Source organism: Hippopotamus amphibius, chromosome 16 (assembly GCF_030028045.1).
Source record: "Hippopotamus amphibius kiboko isolate mHipAmp2 chromosome 16, mHipAmp2.hap2, whole genome shotgun sequence".
Classification (NCBI taxonomy): Eukaryota; Metazoa; Chordata; class Mammalia; order Artiodactyla; family Hippopotamidae; genus Hippopotamus; species Hippopotamus amphibius.
In genome coordinates, this window is record NC_080201.1 from 63,637,639 (window position 1) to 63,661,416 (window position 23,778).

A 23,778-nucleotide genomic window follows, 5' to 3' on the forward strand; every position below is an offset into this window, starting at 1 on the left:
CTCCTGAACATGTCACAGGCTTCCTGGCCATTCTTCATCCTGTGAGACAGCCTAACAGGAAGCTTCCTACCTCCTCAGGAACAACCAGTTCCTCTTCCCTCTGGCCAGCTAGCAACTTTTTCCCATCATCTGGGTGGCTGGAGAGGCTGGTTTGGGACTGGTTTTCTTTGGATCCCAACCTCGTTCATACTGGACGCTTCTCCTACTTCCCCAGAACGCCCCCTGACAGGCCCCGCTCCCCACCCCAACCAGTTCCTGCGGGCCTCTCCACCTGGAGCGCGGCCTCTATATGAGCCACCACATGGCGCCCTCCAAAATCAGACGGCAAGCGACCAGAGGCACAGCGCGGGGCCGCCAGGAGCTGATCCGCAGCCCGTTTAGCCCCCTCACGCCTCCTTCTAGAACCGGACGTATCGGCTCTCCAAGATCCCTCCCCACCTCAATCCCACCCTCTCCCCTGCTCACACACCTCCCTTGGCTCCCCATGTCCCACAGATAAAGTCCAAGCTCCAGTTCGGCATCTGAGGACCTGTGGCCGGCCAGGCTTACCAGCTTCTTGGGTGCAGTTCTCTGGTCCCCTCTTCCTGCCTCCACGCCTAGGTGCGTGCTGTTCGTTAAGCCCAGAATGCCCTTGGCCCTAGCAAGTGTCTAATCGTCCTTCAACCTCTCGCCTGGTGCCCCAGCCCGTTTCTAATCAAAGAACCACAGAGACAAGCAGTTCTCCAAAACAAAAGTTTTCCTCTGGGAATTCCCTAGGGGGGGTCCAGTGGTTAGGACTCTGTGCTTCCACTGCAGGGGGCACAGGTTTGATCCCTGGTTGGGGAACTAAGATCCCTCAGACCTCAGCCTGACAAAAAAAAAAAAGGCCTTACAAGGCCAGCCCTTACGTCTCCAGCCTCATCTCCTGCTACTTCCCTACGTTTCAGTCACATTTTTACCCCTTTGCCCACGCTGTTCTCATCCGGAAGACTCTTTCCTCAAATACCTACATGGCTCGTCACCTGACACCTTCAAGGATCTGCCTGTGCAGGCTTTCCAGTGAGGCCTGTTCTGACCACCCTATACAAAGTGTCACAGCCTGACATCTGTTGTTACAGTCAGTGGGGCCCCCGTTTTAGACCAATCCCTGTCCCCCGTGGGCTGCCACGCCCCGTCAGGGCCAATGAGAGCGCTGGGCCAGACATGGCTCCTGCACTCGCGCACACCCACCCGGACCCCCGCCGCCTGGCTTTCTCTCCGCCGCACCACCACCAGCAACACATTTTGTCACTGGATGCCTCATGCCTCTCCTCCTAAAATGTACCGGATCTTCACCTGCCTCATTCACTACTGTACCACCAACAGGTAGGCCAGGGCCTGGCAAGGAGAATAGCAGTGAAGGAGCGGGTGAAGGAACGAATGCCCCCAACTTAGGGGATGTGGCTCCTGCTCGGCTCCAGCCAACTGCTGCCGCGCGGGGCTGGACAGCGCACAGCCAGACGCCTATGTATTCACTTAAGTCCAAACCCCAGACTCTGATACGTGAACGACCCCAAATTTTACCTGTTGGCAACTGACTCAAATTTGATTTAAAAGCGGTGATGGCAAGACCCAAGCTCCTCGGCCCATATTCACAGCCCCTCCTCCCTCGCCCGCTGACCCTGCCTGCTCCGCACCAAGCCAACTTGTGGCCACGTGAGCCCTGGTTCGGGGCCCTGCTCCGACTGGCCACTCTTCCTGAAGCCCCTTCCCATCCCTCAGCAACCCCCCCCCCCCCATCACACACACATATACACACACACGGTCGAGTGGCCTGCTCACGGGCACCCACAGCCCCAGCACAGAAGCGGGAAGTGGCGCCCCACCTCCAGCCAAGGATGCAGTCACTCGGTGGCAACTTCACGACTTTTATTTGTGGTGCCTGTGCTTTGTCTCGAAAATACCTTCTCCCCCTGCCCCGGACGGTGGGCGGGGAGGGGGCAGCAAAAAATAGAAGACATCCCTCCCTATTGCACACGGACCCTATATACAGGCCCGCCTGGCCGAGGCCGGCGGGACTCTTGGCACATTCTCGGATCCCTGTTTAGGAGCGGGAGGAGTGACGAGGGTGGCATCACACGTGAGAGGGGGACCTCTGGGCAGCCACTCTTGTCCTGGTGCTTCTTGGTCCTCGGTTCCTTCCTGGTCCCACCTCCAGCCCCAGTCCCCCCTCAGCGACGTCCCCCTACCTGGCTCGGCCTCCCGCCTCCATCCTGGCCTCGGATGGCCCCCCTTGGCTCCTGGGGACTCTGCATTCCCCTCCCAGTCTGGAGGTCCCAAGGGGAGGTTATGGCTTCTCAGAGACTCCCCCGGGAGCCCTGTCACTCGTGTTCACGCAAGGGAAAGGGTGCGTGTGGCAGAAGCAGCTGTATAAATATGGGTGCGGGGGAAGGGCCTCCTCCAGAGTCACTTGGAGAGTTTGCTGATGACGCGAATCAGGGCTGCGTTCTCGTCCTTGAGCCGCTGGTTGTCAGCCCGGAGGTCGGACAGGGCCTGCGGGGTGGGACGGGTCAGCCGGGCGGCCCTGGGCAGGCGGCAGCCACCGCCCACCCCTCAGCTCCCAGTAACATTCACCTTCAGCTCCTCCTCCAGCTCCGCTGCCTTTCGCTCCAGGGCCCTGCGCTCCTGGAATAAACGGGGGAAGGTGAGGGCGAGGGACTGGGGGTCGGGGCAGGCCAGAGGTCAAGTATGGCTGAGAGAGGTCGGGAAAGGGCAAAGGAGCAGGTTAGGAGGTCCTTGTGGCCCTCTTCATCCACACCCGCATGGGCTTGTAAGGCTGGGGACACATCGGGCCCCACCCCAGCCACCCTTACTCACAAATCTCTCCAGCTCTAGAAGGGCAGGCCTCTCTGCAAATCGCTCCTGCCTCTGGTGGGGACAGAAAAAGAGCAGGGGTCAGAAAAGCATCCAAACTGCAACAGCCAGAAGGGGAAACCAGCAGCGGGGGGGCGGGGGAGAGGCCCCTGCTCAGGACCACAAGCCCAGCCCCTCTCGGGCCAGGCCCCGCCTCTGAGGCCCCAGCCCCGCCCCTAATCCCCCCTCATTGCCAGGGTCCTCCGCCTCCTGAGGGTCCTAGCCCACCACTCAGGCCCCTCCCCCGGCCGCTCTGGCCCCGCCTCCCAGCGATCCGGAGGCAGCCCTGGCACATCCGGCCAGTTCCCACCACCTCCAGGGCCTGGGCGTCCTCACCTGCGTGGCGCGCTCCAGCGCCACCTTGAGCTGCGCCAGCTGCAGCGTGGTCTCGGTCAGGGCCTCACGAAGTCGTTCGTTCTCACTGCGCAACTCTGCGTACAGCTGGGGGCCCCGGGAGGAGGGACACTGGGGTCAGCTTGTCGGCGGTCAGATTCGGCGTATGTGTGGGGGCGGGTGGGGGGGAGGTGAATGCGGCTCAGGCGAAGCCGGAAAGGAGCAGGATGCCCGGCTCGGTCAGGCAGAGCCACTAATTAGGGGGAGCAGGCAGCTACAGTAAAGCCAACTTGTGGGGGTGAGTTAATGGCATCATCATGGGGGTGGGGTCGCGAACCTTCCTGAAGCCTCCGTCAGCCTCTTCCGATTCCGGCTCCGGTTCTGGGTTGAGGTCCGGCTGCCTGCGGGATGAGGGGCCGCCCTCGGGAGTGCTGGGGTGGGGGCGAGGCGGGCGTCATGGGAGGCGCCGCGGCCCCACAGACAGCCCAAACCCTTCCTGCCCGCCCCGTACCTGGACTCTGGGCTGCGGTCGGCAGGCGCCGGCTCCGCCTCCTCCCCCTGTGGGCGGAGGTGGGTTCAGCCCGAGGCCGGGACGGGAGCTCGGCCCCACCCCCCGCCTGCCTCCAAGGCCCGCCCACAGCCCCCGCTCGCCCCGCCTGGGACCCCCCCTCACCTCCGCTGGTCCCCTCCGCTCCCTGCCCACTTTGCGGTGCTCCTTGGCGGCCTGTGGTCCCTGCCCTTGCCCGTCGGGCGCCTCTGCTGGGGGAGGGGCAGGAATCAGCCCAGTGACCCGTGGCGGGGTCCCCTCGGCAGGGTCAGGGTCCCTGTGCCCCACCCCCAGGAAAACGGGAAGACCGCAGCGGGAGGGATCCGGTCGGCCCAGGAGGACGACCTCCCAGAGACCAGACCTCACCTCTCTGGGCAGGGCCATCAGAGTCCTCGACCCCAGGGACTCGGGGTCGCCGGGAAGGGTCCTGTGGGAAAGGGGTACGGGGGTCAGAGGACAAGGGCATCTTGTACCACTCCCTGCCGGGTCACCGGACCCCTCTCACCAGGCCCTGTAGGCACGGCTTCTCTGGCTCTGGGGCCTTTCCTGCGGCCTTCTCTGCTTCTTTAAGGTCTGTCAGAGTCACACCCTGGCATGGAGAGGGGTCCAGGACTCAGGGCCCAGCCCCTTCAAGACACAGTCTAGGTCCCCCGGCCCCTCCTCCCTCAGACCCAGGGGTCCGGGCCCCCGGCCCCTCCTCCCTCAGACCCAGGGGTCCGGGCCCCCGGCCCCTCCTCCCTCAGACCCAGGGGTCCGGGCCCCCGGCCCCTCCTCCCTCAGACCCAGGGGTCCGGGCCCCCCGCCCCTCCTCCCTCAGACCCAGGGGTCCGGGCCCCCGGCCCCTCCTCCCTCAGACCCAGGGGTCCGGGCCCCCGGCCCCTCCTCCCTCAGACCCAGGGGTCCGGGCCCCCGGCCCTTCCTCCCTCAGACCCAGGGGTCCGGGCCCCCCGCCCCTCCTCCCTCAGACCCAGGGGTCCGGGCCCCCGGCCCCTCCTCCCTCAGACCCAGGGGTCCGGGCCCCCGGCCCCTCCTCCCTCAGACCCAGGGGTCCGGGCCCCCGGCCCCTCCTCCCTCAGACCCAGGGGTCCGGGCCCCCGGCCCCTCCTCCCTCAGACCCAGGGGTCCGGGCCCCCGGCCCCTCCTCCCTCAGACCCAGGGGTCCGGGCCCCCGGCCCCTCCTCCCTCAGACCCAGGGGTCCGGGCCCCCGGCCCCTCCTCCCTCAGACCCAGGGGTCCGGACCCCCGGCCCTTCCTCCCTCAGACCCAGGGGTCCGGGCCCCCCGCCCCTCCTCCCTCAGACCCAGGGGTCCGGGCCCCCGGCCCCTCCTCCCTCAGACCCAGGGGTCCGGGCCCCCGGCCCCTCCTCCCTCAGACCCAGGGGTCCGGGCCCCCGGCCCCTCCTCCCTCAGACCCAGGGGTCCGGGCCCCCGGCCCCTCCTCCCTCAGACGCAGGGGTCCGGGCCCCCGGCCCCTCCTCCCTCAGACCCAGGGGTCCGGGCCCCATCCCACACCTGTGTGGACCTCCGAGACTGGCGCATGAGGCGGGAGCGAGCTTTCCGCTGAGATTCAGACTCCTCATCCCGCACGGGCATCTGGTAGGACCTGAGTGAAGGGCCCTGACCTCAGAGAGGGTTCCCATCCCATGGATGACACCCTCGGGAGAGTCAGGTTCGGCCAGAGAACCTCAACACCGACGCTGGGACACACTCTCCCTTGGGAGCTACCCCACAAGCCCTGGGACTCCGGGGTGATGCAGTTGTCTCCCAGCTGGGGAGACAGTGGCTTCCCGCCCCCGGGCCTCTTCCCCTCACCTCCGGCGGTCCCGGGAGTCCGCTGGGGGCGCTGCAGAGGCTACGGGGACATTTGGCTTCACTGGGGACTCAGGCTCCGGAATCCTGGAGGGAGGAGTGGAGTTATCCAAGGGAGGAGGAGGCCTGGAGAGCTCAGACCTGTGTGAATTCATTCAATCAGCAAATATTACTCGAGCTCGTGCGACGTGGCAGGCACCAGACACACGGCAAGAAGCAAAAGAAATAAACTGTCTCTGCCCCGTGAGTCAAATCTGAACAGAAAAGATGCAAGCAAAAGAAACAATAACCACAGAAAGATCCGTGCATCTCATAATACATCAGGAGGATAAAGTACTCTGGAGAAAAAAAGACACAGCAAGGATGGGAGACCAGAGGTGTGCAAGCCCGGACGCTGGGGCAGGGAGCACAGTGGGGGGTGGGCCTCCCTGAGACACTGACGTTTAAACAGACCTGAGAGAGGGAGGAAGGCAGCCGTGTGGGTGTGAGGGGAGCCGCAGTGAAGGGCCCAGGCAGGAGCCAGCCGGTGTCAGAAAGGAGGGTAGGAGAGGGCGTGGGGGCCATGGGGGGCCGGATCACCGTGGCCTCGGAAGGTTCACTGTGCGCTTTTACTGGATGCACCAAAGGGGAAACTGAGGCCAAGCGTGGCGGGAGGCAGGCACCAGACCCCCGAGAGCAAAGGTGACAAGACAGGAACGCAGCCCGGCCCCCAGCCCGAGGGGCCCTGCCGTCAGACTCACGGGGCGGAGGACTCCGGCACCTGCTGGGAGGCGGTGGGGGTAATTCTGGCCGGACGGGGCTCCCTGGCCTGCGGAGAGAGGAGGGGGGCTACTCTCCTGGACGAGGCAGGGCCTGGCCCCCCGGCCCTCATCCCGCTCACCTGAGAGGAGGCCCCTTCCAGCCGCGAGGACGAGGCTGAGCGCTGCGGCCCAGCCCCTGCGGCGCCCTCGGCCCCCCGCCTCTCCGGGGGACCTAGGGCCCCAGAGCTCCCCGTCTTCTGGAGGCCAACGCGCCTGAAGAAGGGGGCCTCTGGAGGGGTCTGGAGAAGAGAAAGGTCTCAGTTACAGGGAAAGGGTCCTAGTTCTCAGGAACTTCAAGGGTTACCCTGAGAAGGACCACAACAGACGACAATGGGGGGGGGGGCCAGAAAAAGGCAGTCGGTTGTCCCAGAGGATTCTGGGAACTGCAGTCTTCACCCCACCTGCCCTGACACGAGGTTTCCAGGCTTTATAGCGCCCCCCAAGCCCCCAGGCCAGCGCGGCCTCCAGGCATCCCGACTCACCATGGGGCTCTTGGGGGTACAGGGTGGCGGGGAGGAGACCCCATTGAGCGTTCTGGATTCTGCAGGGGGTGGCTCTACAGTGTAGTAAGAGGGAGAAGTCACAAGAATTGGGCCAGCTGCCTCTGAGCACCAGCCCCTCCTCCCGCAGACCCAGGGTCCAGGCCCCCAACCCTCCTCCCTCAGACCCAGGGGTCCAGGACCCCAACCCTCCTCCCTCAGACCCAGGGGTCCAGGACCCCAACCCTCCTCCCTCAGACCCAGGGGTCCAGGACCCCAACCCTCCTCCCTCAGACCCAGGGGTCCAGGCCCCCAACCCTCCTCCCTCAGACCCAGGGGTCCAGGCCCCCAACCCTCCTCCCTCAGACCCAGGGGTCCAGGCCCCCAACCCTCCTCCCTCAGACCCAGGGGTCCAGGCCCCCAGCCCCTCCTCCCGCAGACCCAGGGGTCCAGGCCCCCAGCCCCTCCTCCCGCAGACCCAGGGGTCCAGGCCCCCAGCCCCTCCTCCCTCAGACCCAGGGGTCCAGGCCCCCAGCCCCTCCTCCCGCAGACCCAGGGGTCCAGGACCCTAGCCCACCTCTCTCCAGATTCAGGACCCCAGCCCCCAGCTCCTCACCTGAGAGGCAATCTTCTCCCTCATCCTCATCCCGGATGGGGGGCCCCCCTGCCCCCCCAGGCCGGCGCTCCTTGGACAGGTCCTGGAGGGAGATCTTCTCACGGCTGCTCAGACGACATACAGAACTCCTGGTGGGAAGGGGAGGGCGTTGGGGTCCAAGCCCTGGGGAGCCTCCAGCCCACCTGCCCCCCGGGCACCTCTCCCCTACCTTCGATGTCTGCTGCTGGAGGGTCCCTGGGGCTCCTGAGCCCTGCTCTGGGAGGCTTCCTTTTGGTTCCGAAGCTGCAAGGGGGAAGGGGGCTGCTGGGAGCAGCAGAACACGCAGGCCCTGCGGAGTCCCACGCACAGCTGTGCTGGGGGCGGGGCGGCACGGGGGGACTCGGACGATTCGTGGGCTCACTGAGTTTTCCTACACACGGTGCCCTGGTCTCAAGTGAGTCGTCCAGTACTCACAGGGCCTCCGGGCTTCCTGGCCTCCACCTCCCTGGGGCAACATGCCCACACTGCTCCCTGACCCCTCAGCACACCCAGACACGGGCCGCCAGGCCCCTGCTTCCGGCCTGCTCGCGGGCACAGGGCGGGGCGCAGTTCCGGGCCTGCCCTGTCCTCACACCTCGAAGCCTGCACAGCCGTTCCCCCGCCCCTGCTAGCAAACCTCGTGTGCTGCAGGTCTCCCTTCCCAGACACCCTCGGGCCTTGTCTGTGCCCCGCCTTTCAGAGGCCCGGCCTCCCCCACTAAACCCGCCCTCCAGGGCCCCGCGCCCCACTCTCCCACTGCTCCTCCCTGGCGTTCCAGCCCTTCAGGGTCTGCCCCTCTCCCGACCCGGGTACCACACAATCCCCCACCCCCGAGCCTCTGCACGGCTGCTCCCTCAACGGTGCGAGCCCTGGCCCCCGGGGAAGCTGCCTGAGTCCACCAAGCCGGAAGCACGACCATCTATCTCCCTCAACGTCGCCACAGCCAAGCTTTAAACAGAGGATCTGGCCCTGTCTACTTGCCGCTCACCAGAAGCTCCAGGTAGAGGGCCTGGCCCCCAGAAGGCCTCAAGAGACGCTTCCTGCTACCTAAGAGCGCTTCCTGTGTGCCAGGCAGGGTTCTGAATGCTTTTGTTTGGTTACACATATACCACTCATAGCATAATACATACTCCACGTAACAGCACACGTAACTCATAAAGTGCACATGCTATTATCCCCATTTTACAGATGAGGCAACTGAGGCCCAGAGAGGTTAAGTGATTGACCTGAGCTCACACAGCAAATCCATGGCAGAGCTGGGATTGAGACCCCAAGTCCACACCACCCACCCCTTCATTCTGCGTTTTTCCAGCAACAAGGCCCGGCCCAGTGCTGGTTGCAGGGCATCCCAGGGGTGACGAGGCCCCGCCCAAGCCTGGATAGACGACTCCCATCTGTATCCCAAGGTCCCCCTGGGCCCCAGGCCCCGCCTCCCCCTAGGGCCCGGCTGTGGCCCTCCTCATGGCTCCCCGCTGGGCAGCAGTCACCAACCGGGGAAGAGCAGGTCCCCAGGGATGTGGAGGCCCCCCCTCCCGGCTGTGGACAGAGACTCACGTCCTCCTGCTTCCGGGCCAGCTCCTCCAGCAGACTCAGCACCTCCTCGTCCGCCAGGTCACAGGGACGCTGCCCCTGAGTGGGGAGGGGGAGAAGGGCAGGTAAGGAGGAGGTGGGGGGCCCTCTCGCCCCCTCACCGGTCTCCCCACCCAGGCCTGGCCCTCACCGCGTGCGTCAGTGAGTCCATGCCACCACCGTGCTCCGCCAGCAGGCGGCAGGCGTCCTCCACGCCCCAGTGGGCCGCGGCGTGCAGCGGTGTCCAGCCGTCCCCGTCCCGCAGCTCTGGATCGTAGCCGGCCTGAAGGAGCAGCCTGGGGGCCAGGGAGGCTCAAGTCAAGGACCAGGACAGGGGCTCGGGGTCAAGGGCTGAGGTCGGCCAGCTGTGCTGTGGTGGCAGTACCAGCTGTGACAGTACCGAAAACAGTCCTGGGCCGGGGGTAAAGAGCCACAGCCCCGAGGCACCCCCTCCCAAAGTGACCCCCTCTGCCACTGGCTCTGACCCCTCCCTGGCCTAGCAGGGGGCCTCTGGAACCCTGCTCCTTGTACCTGCAGGGGTCAACTCTTTTGACCATCACCCCTGGCTGTGGGACAGCCCCAGAGGAGGTGGGGGCGGGGGTTCCCCAGCACCCAAGCCTCGGGAAAGGATGAGACCCCAGAAGCGGTGGCCTGGGGGCAACACTGTTCCAAGAACCCGCCAGCTCAGAGCAGCGGTTCTCAACCGGGACCATGTTGCCGCCTGGGGACATCTGGCCAACGTCTGGAGGTGCTTCTGGCTGTCACAACGTAGGGGTGCGTGCCAGAAGCATCCGTGGGTCAGTGCCAGGGATGCTGCTGAACACGCCACCGCGCGGAGGCCGGCCCCACAGCCAGGAACAATCTGGTCCAAATGCCACCAGTGCCAAGACGGAACCCCTGCTTAGACAATTCTCTCCCGGGAGAGGACCGCCACCTTAGATCACACCATCTGGCTAGAAGTCCAGGGCAATTCTGCAAACTCAGCTAAGAGTAGACACGCCTGCTTTTAGAGAACTGCATTCAGGTTCTGTGTCAGTGAGAAAGAGCTAAAGCAAAGTGGGAAAGACCGAGAGATGAGGTATCTTGTAAAGAACCGTTTTAAACAAAAGCTCCTCGGTGGGGCCCCAGAGCTCACTCTGCTGCAGCCACGCTGGGCGTCCCGCTCCTTCTCCAAGCACACGCCCACCTCGCCCGCCCTGCTGTTCTCTCTGCCCGGTGAGTGTTCTCGGGGCATCACAGCAATTCACGCGGCCAGTGTGGCCAGCGTGTGACCACCGCTTGGCGGTCACAAGCTCCTCACCAAATCTCGCAGAGGGACCCCCCCACCACACTCGCCTTCCCCTACTGCCCTGTTTATGTCCCTCTAGGCCAGTGGTTCTCAAGTGCGGACAACGCTGACCCCCAGGGGACACTGGGCAATGTCCAGAGATGTGCCTGGTCGTCATGGCTGCGGTGGGGTGTGGCTCCTGGCATCTTAGTGGGTGAAGGTCAGGGACGCTGCTCAATGTCCCACCATCAACAGGACAGGCCCCCAGGGTTATCCAGCCCCATGTCACCAGGGTGGAGGCTGAGGACCCCTCTCTGAGCACTCAGGGCCACGTGGGGTGACCTGCTTCCTCGGTCACTCATCTGTCTGTCTCCTCGACAAGGCTGCGAACTGCACATGGGCCCAGATCTGTCTCATTTGCCGCTGTACCCCCAGCACCTAAAAGACGGCCTGGCATACAGCTGGTGCTCAGTAAGTGTTGAGTGAAATGTAAACCTCTCCTCTGCCACTCATCTTTAATGAGGAGAATGTCAGTTACATTCTTCCAAAACTGCAGTCATAGATCTAGCTGTAAACCCATACTAAGAGGCGGAAATGAAATTATAGTCCATAAGTATCTCTAAGTCCAGAGCGTTTCAGTTCTACGGCAGAGAATGAGGCTGCCCATGAATACTGACACTCCTTCCCCCTTTAATAACGGCACCCAGCTTTCAGTGGGTCACCTGCCGAAGGGGAATCTCCCAGTCTCCCTCACAGCTAGGAATGGCCAGCTGAGTGGTGTTTGGCAAGTGGGATGTCAGTATTAAGTGTGTATACCACTTCTGAATTGTTCTTTTAAAAGAAAGGGACATTTGCTCCTTTTGCCCCCTCCTCCCTGCTGGCTGAGATGGAGATGCAATGGCAGGAGCTGAAGCAGCCACCTGAGACTCAGGAGTGGAAGCCATGGGCAGAAGATGGCACAGCCTCCAGGGCTGGGCACATCACTGGGACTGACCATGCACAGTGTCCCATCCTCCTTGCCACAGGGATCGGCCCTAGGATGAGCAGGTGTGCAAGGCAACCCAGTGAGTATGAGACCTAGGACTTCCACTGGAACTATGGAAAATGAGACACTCTACCTTTAAATTAGAGGAAGCAGCCAGGACTTGAGCCTGGAGTTGTTAGGGCTCTTCTTAAGTTCTTCACTGGAAAACCTTCCCTTTTTTTGTTTTTTCTTGGCTGCACCCCACAGCTTGCGGGATCTCAGTTCCCTGATCAGGGATTGAACCCAGGCCATAGCAATGAAAGCCAGGAATCCTAATCACTAGACCACCAGGGAGCTCCCCTGGATAACCTTTCTAAAAATTCATTAACAGAGCTGAGCAGAGACAAAGGGATTCATCTGAACTCCATTTACATACTAAATACAAAATATACCATCGCATAAGAGAGAGAGAAAATAAAGAGAGAGTAGGGGAGCCTCATGATAAGAAGTAGAACCAACTACTCCAACAGGAAGGGGTGGGGCAGTGAGAAATGGACAAGACCAAGGTGAGGAGGAGAGGAAGGGAGTACACACTACAATTTAAAATATATATGCACCAAATAACCTGGCCTTGAAATTCACAGCACAGAAGCTGACACAGCTACAGGATAAATCCACAATCACAGTGGGACATTTTACTACACCTCTCACAGCAAATGACGGAATAAGCAGATGGGAAAAAAAAATCACTAAGGATACAGAAGATTTAAATAGCATGAGTACAAAGTTGACCTAATAACCTACATAGGACGCTGTACTTGACAACACAATTCTTTTCCAGCTTACACAGACTGGGGTATAAAACAAACCTCCACAAATTTCAGAAATTTGGAACCATAGAGAACCCATTCTCAGACCACAGTGCAAGTAAGCCAGGAAGTGAGTATTGGGGTTCAGACCATGGAAATAAAGCAAATATTGCAATAAGTGAGTCACATGAATTTTTCAGTTTGCCAGTGCCTATCAAAGTTGTCTATTAAGTGTGCAACAGCATTATGTCTGAAAATAAAATAACAATGTACATATGGTAAAAAAAAAAATACTTTATTGCTAAAAAACGTTCACCATGATCTGACAACACAGGGTTGACACAAATCTTAAATTTGTGAAAAAAAAAACACTGTTGGTGAAGCACACTAAAATGAGGCCTGCCTGTAATGAAACTATGACTAGAAAAATCCCATGTATTTGGAAATTAACAACGCACTTCTAAATGATCCCTGGGTCAAGGAAAATTACAAGTTGGAAAATGTTTTAAATTGAAGGACAGTGAGAAGCCTGCACAACAAGACGTGTGGATGCAGCTAAGGCTGTTATGTAGAGGGAAATGCACGGCCTTAGGGACATAAATTAGAATAGGGCAGCAATGAACAAAACCCACAGGAAGGTGTAAGACAGTGAGAAGGAAGAGGCTGGCCCAGCGCAAGGGGCAGGGAGAGGAGGAAGGTCTGCACAAGCCTGGCTCACCTCATCACTTCGATGTAGCCCTTGGCGGCGGCCACATGCAGAGCAGAGGCCCCCGTGCGGGGATGCCGGGCCTCTGGCATGGCCCCCCCGTTCAGCCAGCACCTTGTGTCATGAAGCAGCAATTCCTCCTCGGCCCGTCTGGCTGCCCCGACATCCACACCTGCGAGGACGAGAAGGGGAAGTAGGTGGGACCCCCACCCCGAGATCCAGGAAGCACAGGGGGGCAGCTGGCCTGGTCCCTCTTCTCCACGTGCTCTTCAGAGTCTCAGAGGACCTGGACTAGTTCTGTCACTTCCCAACGGTGCTCCGTGCAGCCCTGGGCTCCACTAAGGGTTCTCCGAGTCACTGCTGGGGGCTGGGAGGCCGGAGGTACAGGAGTCTTACATCTTGTCTTTCCTGTCACTACTGATACAGTCCTTAACCCCGCATCTTCGTGTGTTCTGTCACGTTATCACTTTTATCACTCGTGAGTAGGATAAAGCCGGCAGAAAGCCACTAAACAGTGTCCGTACTACTGGGGCAATGGCGCCTTCCCACCCACTGCTGTTCCCCGCTGTCACCCGCACACTCCGGTGAGAGGCAAGCATGCCTCCTCACTCGCTGTAGCCAACTGGTTTCATGGAAAAGTGGCACTGCACTTACGGAAGCAAAAGGCAAGTTACGACCTTAAATATAAGTTGATCTTGGATCAAAACAGGCAGCCTTGTTGAGGCTGGAATATTACCTTTTGACGGTCGCTGAGAGTCTGTACTTTGCATGATATGAACTATTGAGACAGGTCAAAACGGTTTCTTCTAGGGAATGTGTGCTCTTTCTCCTGGGAAGTTTATTACTGTCTGCTATTTTTTCGATTGTGAAATTTCTCACTCGCCCTAGTGCTGCACAGAGCTGAGCCGTCCTGCTGAACAGCCGTCAGGAGCGTGCAGCTACGGAGCACCTGAACTGTGGCTACTGAGACGTGTTACAAATATAGAATACACCAGATTTCGAAGTGTAGAACAAAGGAATGTGTGGCAGCTCACGCATAGTTTTTCACACTGATTTCATATTGAAATGATAATGTCTTAGACATACTGGTTTAAGTAAAATATATTACTAAAATTATCTTCACCTGTTTTTATTTTTAAAACCACCTTACTTGGAAATCCTCGATCACACCTGTGATTCACTGGCTTTCCACTGGGCAAAGAACCCTGTGTCCGGCCACTCGGCTTACAGCAGTAGAAGGCAACAGAGGCAACGGTGTGCCCTGCCCTGGGGCCCCCGAGGTAACCACCATCACGAATTTCCTTTCATAAAGGGGAACTTGTTACATCCTTACTATAAGGTTGCAAATGCTGTCCCGGGGCTACACGTAGGACCCCAGAAATCAGCTCCGTCCAGGTCCAGCTGCGCACTGGTGCCACCCCATAGCACCTGCGGACTCGGACTAACCTCCAATGGGATCACCTTAGGGTGCCCTGGCTGGCGGGGACTCCCAGAGGCAGCTACTCCAGGAGTGTCTCGTCGGTTAGGGCCCATCCCGCAGGCCCAGGCTGGGATGGAGGCCAGGAGTGTGCTGGGGACTTGGGGACCTGCCCTCCCTCTCTCCTCCCCGACCTCCTTAAAGGGAATCACCTACATGCAATCCTATTATAGATGCAGGCGCCTGGCGGCGGCCGGGAAGGGAGGAGTTTGCCAACCTAGTATTCAGCAGCCACAGTTAGTACCCTGCACGTTCAAATGCATCCTCCTTCAGCTTTGCTTTTTGCCAAGATTTGCCTGGGGTGGTTTTTTTGGTTTGGTTTTGGTTTTTTTCCTTTTTGGGGCTGGGGGTGGGGCACAACAAGGCCCACAGGCTCTTAGTTCCCAGACCAGGGATGGAGCACGTGCCCCCCGCCGTGGGAGTGCGGACTCTGAACCACCAGACCCCCCAGGGAAGCTCCCGCCTGTGTTTATTGGCAGAGCTCTTGACAAAGGGGGCTGGCAAACTGGGGCCTGTGCCTGCAGGCCACCTATTTGGCTCACATAAAAAAATTTACCAATTTCACTATTTTAAGACGTACAATTCAATGGCTTTTCGGACATTAACAATGTGCAACCATCAGCCCTATCCGTACCCAAACCTTTTCATCACCCCGTTAAGCAGTCCTTCCGCAGCCCCTGGCAACCACCAATCTACTTCCTGTCACTGCGGATGTGCCTCTTCTGGGCGACCACCTGTGTTTGTAAATAAAGTTTTATTGGAACACGGCCACACCCACTCGTTTACACATCCTCCCCAGCTGTTTTCCCCAGCACAGCAGCAGGGTAGAGTGGTTGCAACATGACAGCATGTCCCACAAAGCCTAAAATATTTACTGCTTACAGACTTCCTCGGTGGTCCAGGGGTTAAGATGCCGAGCTTCCACTGCAAGGAGAACGGGTTCCGTCCCTGGTCAGGGAACTAAGATCCTGCAAGCCATGCGGCACAGCCAAAAACAAAAAAAAAAGTACTGCCTAAAACGTTTGGATCACTCCATTACATATTACTGAATGATCCGTTCTCCCTTTGGTGTTGGCCACTTCCTCTCAATACTGAGGAGTCGAGGTGGGAAGGCTCCACTGGAGGGCCTAGGAGTGACTACTGGACCACTGGGAATGAGGGTCTCCAGCTAAAATCCACGCTGTCCCGCTGGCTCCCACAGGGGCTGGGCTCACCGGCACCCCGCCGGCCAGAGATGGGTGCTGTGGCTCTGCCTGGCCAGCACTGGAACTGACCGTCAAAGCTGCCCACCTCTGAGAGTAACCGCCCCACTTCCGCTGTCCTGATGTTGGGATTCCACGTGGGATTGCTCCAGATGCTTCAGAAACACTTCACGTGTCCTTCCTGCCCAGTTCCAAGTCTCTGTGGGTCTGACCACGGCCCTCTGAGTGAAGTGGCCAGAGTGTCCTGTGCGGGACTGTGCCCAGGGACAGCAGGAACACCACCTGCAGCAGAGCTGTTGCTTGGACCTGTCGACATCCAGTCTCCCTCCTCCGTGATGACGTCCTCCTTTTCCTCACCTCTGCTTTCACCCGACGTGGTTCCAACAGGACGAAGCCCACTGCCCGGCTCCGCAGACGGCCACATCACCCGGCCTGACCATCCTCCTTGCCCCTGTGACTGGCTCAGGGGCAGGTCTGTGACCCAGGGGGCCCTAACAGCGTCAAGCAGAAGACTGTGGCTGGGACTGAGGAATTGAGTTCTAGTCCCACTGGGGTATCAGCCTGCACTGCCAGGAGACACGCTACGTATCATCACCTCATGGAGGGAACCCGCCTAAGAATGAAGTCAATGGAGAGCTCGGCAGAGTGGTGCAAGGATGCCCTGGACTTTGTACCCCTGGATCAAACCATGCCTAAAGTCCATGTAAGTCCTAGACCTCAGTTCCATAAAGCCCATAAATCATCTTCTTCTTTAAACTGTGGTAAAATACACAGATTCTGCCAACCACTCTCCACTGAGACTTCCGTATGAAGGCAAGCATCGTGGAGCTATGTTGCAGAGGTCTCCCGATTCCAGAGGCAGTGGCTGCAGTGGTCTTGGTGGCTGCGTCCCACCCACAGCAGCACAGCAGAGGCTCTTCCCAGTAGTACCGCAGGCTTTTGTGCCTGGTCAGTCCTACAAGACAACATCCCTCAACCTTCCCCTCGCCCCACACAAGGGGAGTATCAGCCGCTGTGAGAAGATGTGAGCTCTGGGCAGTTCCTGCAGAAACACACAGGATGTCCAGATCACTCACCCCCTGCTGGCCTCCAAGCACTGCCCTGCAGACTACTTTGTAACTACAAAGGGAGGACGATGCCTTCATGGTAGAGCCACCTGGGCGACCCCCCTGAACGAGGTTCACGGTGAACAGGGCAGACAGACAGAGCTTGTCTCCCGGAGGGACTTGCTGAGAAGTTTCTACCAAAAATGTGGAACTGAAGAAATAACCAGGTCCAGGCTGAGGGACCTGTGTGTGAAACAAGGGACCTGGCGGTGGGGGGGGGGAGGGCGGCAGGTCGCTAGGGCTGATCCAGGTGGCGGGAGCCCGAGGTGACACGCGGACCAGAGGACCAGGTGCAGGCAGGGACCAGGGGCAGGTCCACTCCCAGGGGAGAGGGAGGGAGTACAGGCAATTGTGCCAAAAAGTTGAAAAACCCCATGAGTCCTTATTTTATGATTCCATGTATACAAAACGTCCAGAATAGGCAAATCCAGAGACACAAAGTCAGTGAGTGATTTCCCAGGGCTGAGGGAGATGGGGGGGTCAGGGGTGACAGCTCAGGGGTGTGGGGTTTCTCTGGGGGTGACCAAAGCAATCTAAAATCAGTGTGGTGATGGATGCACCACATTTAGTGTGGATACACTGTAAACAACAACAAGAAACAAAACACCAGAGCGTACACTTCCCAAGGGTGAACTGTACACACTGAACTGTGTCTCCATAAAGCTGCTAAAAACCCCAGGTAAACCTCAGCGAAGGTCATGCGGGCGCTCACCGGACTGCTGTCAAAACCCGCGGCTGAGTCTGAAGTTGTTCAAGATGAAAACGCGGAGGAGAGGAGAGAGAAAGCCCCGGTTCCGCCTTTGCTTTGCTTCCCGCCTCCATCCACCTGAACCAAAGCAGGGCTCCCAGCCCTCAGCCGCCCACCTCAGCTCGCCCGCCAGCGCCGCCATGCCCTGCGTGGCTCCCACGGCCACCAGCACACAACCTGCCCGAGGGCGGGCCCTCGTCCCACCCAGCCAGAGCCAAGCCGGGTATCTGGGCGTCACCTCGGACGCCCCGGCATCTCTTCTTCGCTGGCCTCCCTGCACCTCCTACCCGCCAGACCCACCAGCCCTGTGCTCCCACCTTCTCATCCGCTGAGCCCCGCCCACACCCCACCAGGCGGCGCTGCCACCAGCCTCGCTCTGGGGACGAGACAGTCACAAGCACAGCCAGGCTCCAGAAGCGACAGCAGTGACCCAGGGCTCGGGTGGGGGGCTGGGTGAAGCAGCAGAGCCGTTTGCTGTCCCGCACGCGACCCGCCCCCACGCCCCCCACCCGCGGGTCAGCCAGGCAACGGCCGTCCCCACCCACGCTGCATACCAACCGGTCCCAGGTGCCTATTTTTAGGGGGGCGGGGGGAAGGTGAGAACCTGCTAGAAGCTACACACACTTCCCCTAGAAAAATGAGCATGGCCAGACACAGAGTTCAGGGGGTCCTGGGCCCCACAGTGAGGACCCTGGGGCTACCAGGCCCCCAGAAGCCTCTGCATTCCTCTACCCCCCTCCCCCCAGCAAAATTCCTGAGATGCCCTGCAACCTCACAGTAAGGGACCCCTGGACGAGCCTCCACCTCAACTTCCTCAGGCACGCAGAGGATAAAATGACACTTTGGGTCAACATTGGTCTGAGCTCTTATCCTGTGCCAAGCACTTCCTCCAATTACTCATTAAATGTTTCAAGCAACCCTGGGGGTAGGGACTCACACCTCCGCGTCCCGAGTAGGGACACGGAGGCACAGAGTCAGGGCCCTCGAAAACGGAGGGCCTGCCCCAGAGCAGCCACCGAGGCTCACCTCGGCGGGTGATCTCCGCCTTCAGCAGCCCCTCCATGGCATCGGACTCGGCCAGGTCCAGAGGCAGGTCCCCATCGCTGTTCACTGCTGCGATGTTGGCCCCGTGGCTCAGGAGGTACCTGGGGGCAGGACGAGGTCAGGGCGGAGGGGTCCGGGCCCCGCCCCCGTCAGGCCCCGCCCACCCTCCCCGCCTCACCTGGCAATGTCCAGGTAACCACAGGAGGCGGCCACATGCAGAGGCGTCCAGCCCTCGTTGTCCGCCTGGTTCACCGTGGCGCCCTGCTCCACCAGGAAGCGCACCACCTCCAGGTTCTCATCTATGCAGGCCTGGGGGCAGGACAGGGTGTCACCCTCATCCGGTGGTCCAGACTCCGCACGCGCGGCAGCCAGGACCCCGGCCGGGACCTCGAGACAGCTCCAGGGACAAGCGGCCCTGACATTCAAGGAGAAGACCCTGATGGTCCTGGAAGGCACCAACTCTGCCCCCAGAGGCCCCTCCAGCCACCCAGCTGTTTAAGAACCACCCCACCCGGCCCCCAGTGGTTAGGTTAGCATGAGAGGAGGAGCTGGACAGAGAAGAGAGGGGCTTCGCATCCAGGTGTGGGAATCCTGAACGGTGCTTGTTAGGTGAGAGGCAGCCCACAGTCACCACCGAAGGATGGGGCTTCCAGTGATGAACCAAAGGGAAGAGGCCCAGCCCCTCCTCCTTCAGACCCAGGGGTCCAAGCCCAGCCCCTCCTCCCTCAGATCCAACAGATACTCTACAAGAACTGACCATGGCCCTGCCTTGTACCCGGAGGGGAGACTGCTGGACCCCTGGGGCCCAAGGCTGTGCAGAGCTGGTAAAGTTACCAGATCCCTGGGAACCTGGGGCAGAGTGAGTGAGGGTCCCGGGCAGGACTCCTACACCAGGAGAGATGCTGAGTTAGTGTGTCCAGGGCCTGGGCCCTAGGAGATGCAGCTCCCCTGCCCTGAGGGCCTCCTAGGCACAAGGTGCTGCACTGAGCAGCTTCAACAGGCATCTTCCCCAGTTGTACGGCTGTCACAGTCCTGTTTGATGGAGGAAGAACCAAAGCTCCAGGAGACAAAGCCCTTACCCAAGCTGGCACACCACGTGGGGGCCAGAGAAGCGATTTAGCCCAGGGTGCATGCGAGCACTGGATGGGCATTGGGACCTGAGCAGGGGCTGAAGGACAGGAGTGGGCCTGGACTCACGGGCCCTCAGGGTAGCTTACCCTCCAGCTCCCTCACCTCTCCAAAACCGTCCATCTGGAGAAGGGGGAGGGAGCTACGAGGGCCAAGAGCATGAAGTCATGGAAACTCAGGCTGTGAAAGGGGGGCCACACGTGCCCTGGGAACGGGATGAACTCTGGGCTCCGTTTATTTCCACTCCGTTGTCATGGTGATGGGGGAGGGGGGCAAGGAGGGAGATGGGCCTTTCCCTTTCAAGGACCTGGCCGGGCATAGGCATCTGTGTGAAAGATGCCTGAGGCCTGGGCACCAGGGATCCAAGAATCCAGGCCCCCCCTCCTCCCTCAGACCCAGGAGTCCAGGCCCCCAGCCCCTCCTCCCTCAGACCCAGGAGCCCAGCCCCCCAGCCCCTCATCCCTCAGACCCAGGGGTCCAGACTCCCTCATCCTTCCCTGTTTAGACCTAAGAAACCTGGCTCACAGGCCACTAATTACAAAGTGATTTCAGGGAGGGGATAGAGTATACCAGCCTCATCAAGCAGTTGACAAAGCGACCTGAGGTAGGGGCTGAGGCTCGAGAACTCCTATGGACATGACCAGAGCAGCGAGCTGATGCCTGAGGACTTGGTCCATGCAGAACAGATACCACAGCTGCAGGGCTCACCCAGACAATGTGAGCAACTGTCCCAGTTTGCATGTCTGGGGGCTTTCTGGGACCTGGGACTTTCAATGCTAAAACCAGGCCAGTCTTGGGCAAATCAGCACGAGTTGGTCCCAGACACCCAGACCTGACCCAAACCCCAGCTCCCCCTGGCTTGCTGGCTGTGTGACCTGAGGCGGGGACTTCCTCTCTCTGAACTTGGGTACCCTAATCCTTCACGCCTCCTGCAAAGCCCAGGCAAGGGAGTTTATCAAGTGCTCGCCTGTACAGGGAGTGGGAGAGGGATCCCACCTGACAGGCCAGGCTGGGGTGGCCTCCTGCAGGGTCTGGGCCAAGGGAGAGGCTGGGGAATGGGGCTTGGATGAAAAGCAGGGTCAGGGGGCTTCCTAGGTGGCGCGGTGGTTAAGAATCTGCCTGCCAATGCAGGGGACACGGGTTTGATCCCTGCTCCAGGAAGATCCCACATGCCACGGAGCAACTAAGCCTCTGTGCCACAACTATTGAGCCTGCGCTTTAGAGCCCGTGAGCCACAACTATTGAGCCCATGCGCCACTGCAACTACTGAAGCCCACGTGCCTAGAGCCTGTGCTCCACAACAGGAGTAGCCATGGCAATGAGGAGACCGTGCACCACAACGATATAAATAAATAAATTTATGGGGGGTGGGGGAAGAAAAGCAGGGCCAGGAACCCCTTTGGGAAGGTTCGGAAGGGGGACAGTGAAACCTGAGGCCCCTTTCCTGGGTGTGCCACGCTCGGAGACCCTGCAAGGCCTCAAGAAGTGGGACCCTCCTCTAGATGGAAGAAAATGTCCCAGAGAACACTAGGACCTCTGCAGGGCACAGGCCTGGGGGTGGGGAAAGTGAAAGGAGGGAGGGGTAGCACTTGGACCAGGAGCTGCAACTCCCCAACTGGATGCCCACGGAGGTTCCTGAGGGGTGTTTTCCCTCCTTCGCCAGAGCCCTGCCAGGGAGGGGCCGACTACTGGCCCCATTAACAGATGACAAACTTGAGGCACAGAGGAAAAAGACACTAACTTAAGGCCACAACGTTGAGGAGCTGAGATCAGAACTCAGGACTATTCTACTTTGCTGAGCTGCCCTTATCCCCAGGAATCTAAGAAGTGGGCCTCTTCCTGCTCCTCCCCACTTCCCTGCCCCCTGTCAAGGTTTCCTTCCCAGGGTCCTCTCTGGGCCCCAAAGTAACCAAACCCTAAGGTTTCTGGCAGGGAAGAGAGGGTTGGGGACTGGACCAATTCGAGAAAACTGGAAGGGACGCAGCCTCAGGGATAGAGGGAGGGGGCAGAGGCTCTTCTATAGCTTGTGCCTCATGGTCCCACTGGAGAAAGAGTAGTGATAAAAGCACCCAGAACTAGGAGAACCCTGGTTGTAGGAAATATGCTGACCCTGGTTCACGAGAACCCTGGAGGCAGCAGTCAGAGTGTTTTGGAAAGGCATGGGGGCCCCGCTGCGGAAAGAGAGGAGTAACAGGGTTCTAGACCCCTTGGGAAGGTGATATGACAGGGGGCTGGGAGAGACGGCACAGGCTATGGGAGGAAGAAGCTGCCCAAATCCACAGCAGGAGATCCAGGCCGAAAACACAAGGTGACCAGAAGATAGAGAGGTGGCCCAAAGCCAAGAAGAGGTGGGTACTTTGAGTTTGCCCAGAAATAAAGGGTGATGATGCAGGCCTGGCCAAGGCAAGAGGAGAGGGAGAGGAGGTGCCTGGGGAAGAAGAAACATCCCTGAGAGAAGGCCTACAGTGGGAAACAAGAGGTGGCACAGGCCCCAGAAGGAGAATGAAGAGGGCATGAGAGTGAAGGGGGGCAGACGAGACAGCATGAGGTGACCCAGACAAGGGGAGCATCCACTTCAAGAATACAGAGCCGGAACTTCCCGGCTTCCCAGTGGTTAGGGCTCCGCACTTCCACTGCAGCGGGCACGGGATCCATCCCTGTCAGGGAACTAAAATCCCACATGATGCGTGACACGGCCAAAAAAAAGAATACAGAGCCTTGAAGGCAGGGGCTCGGGAAAGAGCATCCTTAGACAGCAACAGATGACCCAGACCAAGAACGAAAGAAGTGGCATGGAAGGCCCTGGGCCTAGCCAAAGACTTGGCCCAAACCAGAGACCAAGGGAGGAAGCAGCACAGGCCCAAGAAGGAGGATGCTGCTACTACAGGAGAGTGGTACCTGCCTGGAAGGGGGAAACGGCGGACACGGGTGGAGCTGGCAATGGCACAGACTCAGGCAAGAGGTCCAGCATGAGATGACAGAGTAAAGGTGGCACCGGTGGAGGTGGCACAGGCGAGACTAGGACAGAGCGCTCAAGGCCGGGACAGAGCAGCGCGAAGGGACAAGACGAGGCTGGACCAGACTGAGGCCGTCAGCAGTGGCTCGGGTCCAGGGAGAGGGCGGCGCAGGGTGGCAAAGACCAGGGTCAGTTCAAGCGACTCGGGATCGGAAGAAGGGAGCCGGAGATAGGTGGGACTGAAAACAGGGCCGGCACGGGATGGCAAGGGTCGGGGCAGCAGCGACGGCGCGGGCCGGGGCCGGCAGCGGCGACTCCGGACTGGGCAGGGAGGCTGCTCGAGGCGGCGCAGGTCCCCGGGAGGGGCCCGGGCGGGGGCGCTGACCTGGTGCAGGGCGCTGATGCCGTCGGCGTTGGTGGAGTCGAGCACCGCGCGGGCGGGCGGCGGGGCGGCGGGGTCGAGCTCGGCGCCCGGGCCCGGGTCGGCCGCGCGCAGCATCAGGCGCGCCTCGTCCAGGTCGCCGCCCGCGCAGGCCGCCAGGAACTCGGCGGCGCGCTCGAAGCGCACGGTGCGGGCGCGCCTCTCCCGGGGGCCCGGCTCGGCGCCCGCCCGCGCCCCCCACTGCCGCAGCTGCTCCCGCCGCCGCTCGCGGGCCGCCGCCGCCGCCGCCCCCGGGCCCGTCCCCGGGCCGTCCTCGCCCGACATCGCGCCGCCCGCCCGCCCGCGAACGAACGAGCGAGCGAGCGCCGAGCCCCCAGCCGCCGCCGCCGCCGCCGCCGCCCGCCAGCCCCCGGGCCGCCGGGAACTGCCGCCCGCCCCGCGCCGCCCGGCGCCGCCGAAGGATCTACCGGCCCCCGCCCGGCGCGTGACGTCAGCACGCTGCCCCGGGGTGCGCTGGGAAACGGAGTCCGCAGCCTGGAGAGGCTCACGGCGACCGCCTCGGGGAAGGCTGCAGGGAGGGGTGGGAAATGGAGTCCATAAGCGGAAACTGCTCTTGGCAACGTTCCGGCCGCCGTCTGCCCCGAGGCACGCTGGGAAATTCGCGGCTCCGAGGCCTCGAAATGCAGCAAGATGGAGAGGATGCTCCTGGGGGTACTGGGAAATGGAGTCCAAAGGCTACAGGTGTGCCCCGGGGCATGCTGGGAAGTTCACGGCCTCCAAGGGACGAGGACCTGGCCCCTGGGGACCTAGCAGGACATAGACTCGAGAGCGCGGGAATCCTAGAAGATATAGAACTAATTTCTCCCTACACCCTACCCGCTTTTCTCATACCACGTAATTTGTTTATTTTGAGTTAGTGTGCTCCTTTCAACTAGAAATAAGCCCCAA

At 60.5% G+C, this 23,778-nt stretch overlaps 1 protein-coding gene across 3 annotated transcripts; it reads right to left on the bottom strand.

Moving 5' to 3' along the window:
- Positions 1-1,872: 1,872 nt before the first annotated feature.
- Positions 1,873-23,185, bottom strand: PPP1R12C (protein phosphatase 1 regulatory subunit 12C). Of its 3 annotated transcripts, none has more exons than XM_057711270.1 (22): positions 22,834-23,185; positions 18,543-18,673; positions 18,347-18,465; positions 12,800-12,959; positions 9,193-9,337; positions 9,027-9,101; positions 7,663-7,736; positions 7,455-7,582; positions 6,842-6,915; positions 6,440-6,598; positions 6,300-6,367; positions 5,563-5,700; positions 5,263-5,353; positions 4,257-4,340; positions 4,118-4,178; positions 3,878-3,963; positions 3,716-3,762; positions 3,542-3,635; positions 3,208-3,312; positions 2,836-2,886; positions 2,593-2,643; positions 1,873-2,511 (listed from the first exon to the last, which is right to left on the bottom strand). In XM_057711270.1, the coding sequence occupies exons 1-22, from the start codon at positions 23,152-23,154 to the stop codon at positions 2,425-2,427; spliced, it is 2,349 nt and encodes a 782-aa protein (XP_057567253.1). In that variant the 5' UTR covers positions 23,155-23,185; the 3' UTR covers positions 1,873-2,424. The 3 variants fall into 3 exon arrangements, with proteins under 3 accessions (XP_057567253.1, XP_057567254.1, XP_057567255.1); XM_057711271.1 differs by having other exon boundaries at positions 3,878-3,960; positions 22,834-23,184; XM_057711272.1 differs by having other exon boundaries at positions 5,563-5,646; positions 22,834-23,178.
- Positions 23,186-23,778: the final 593 nt, after the last annotated feature.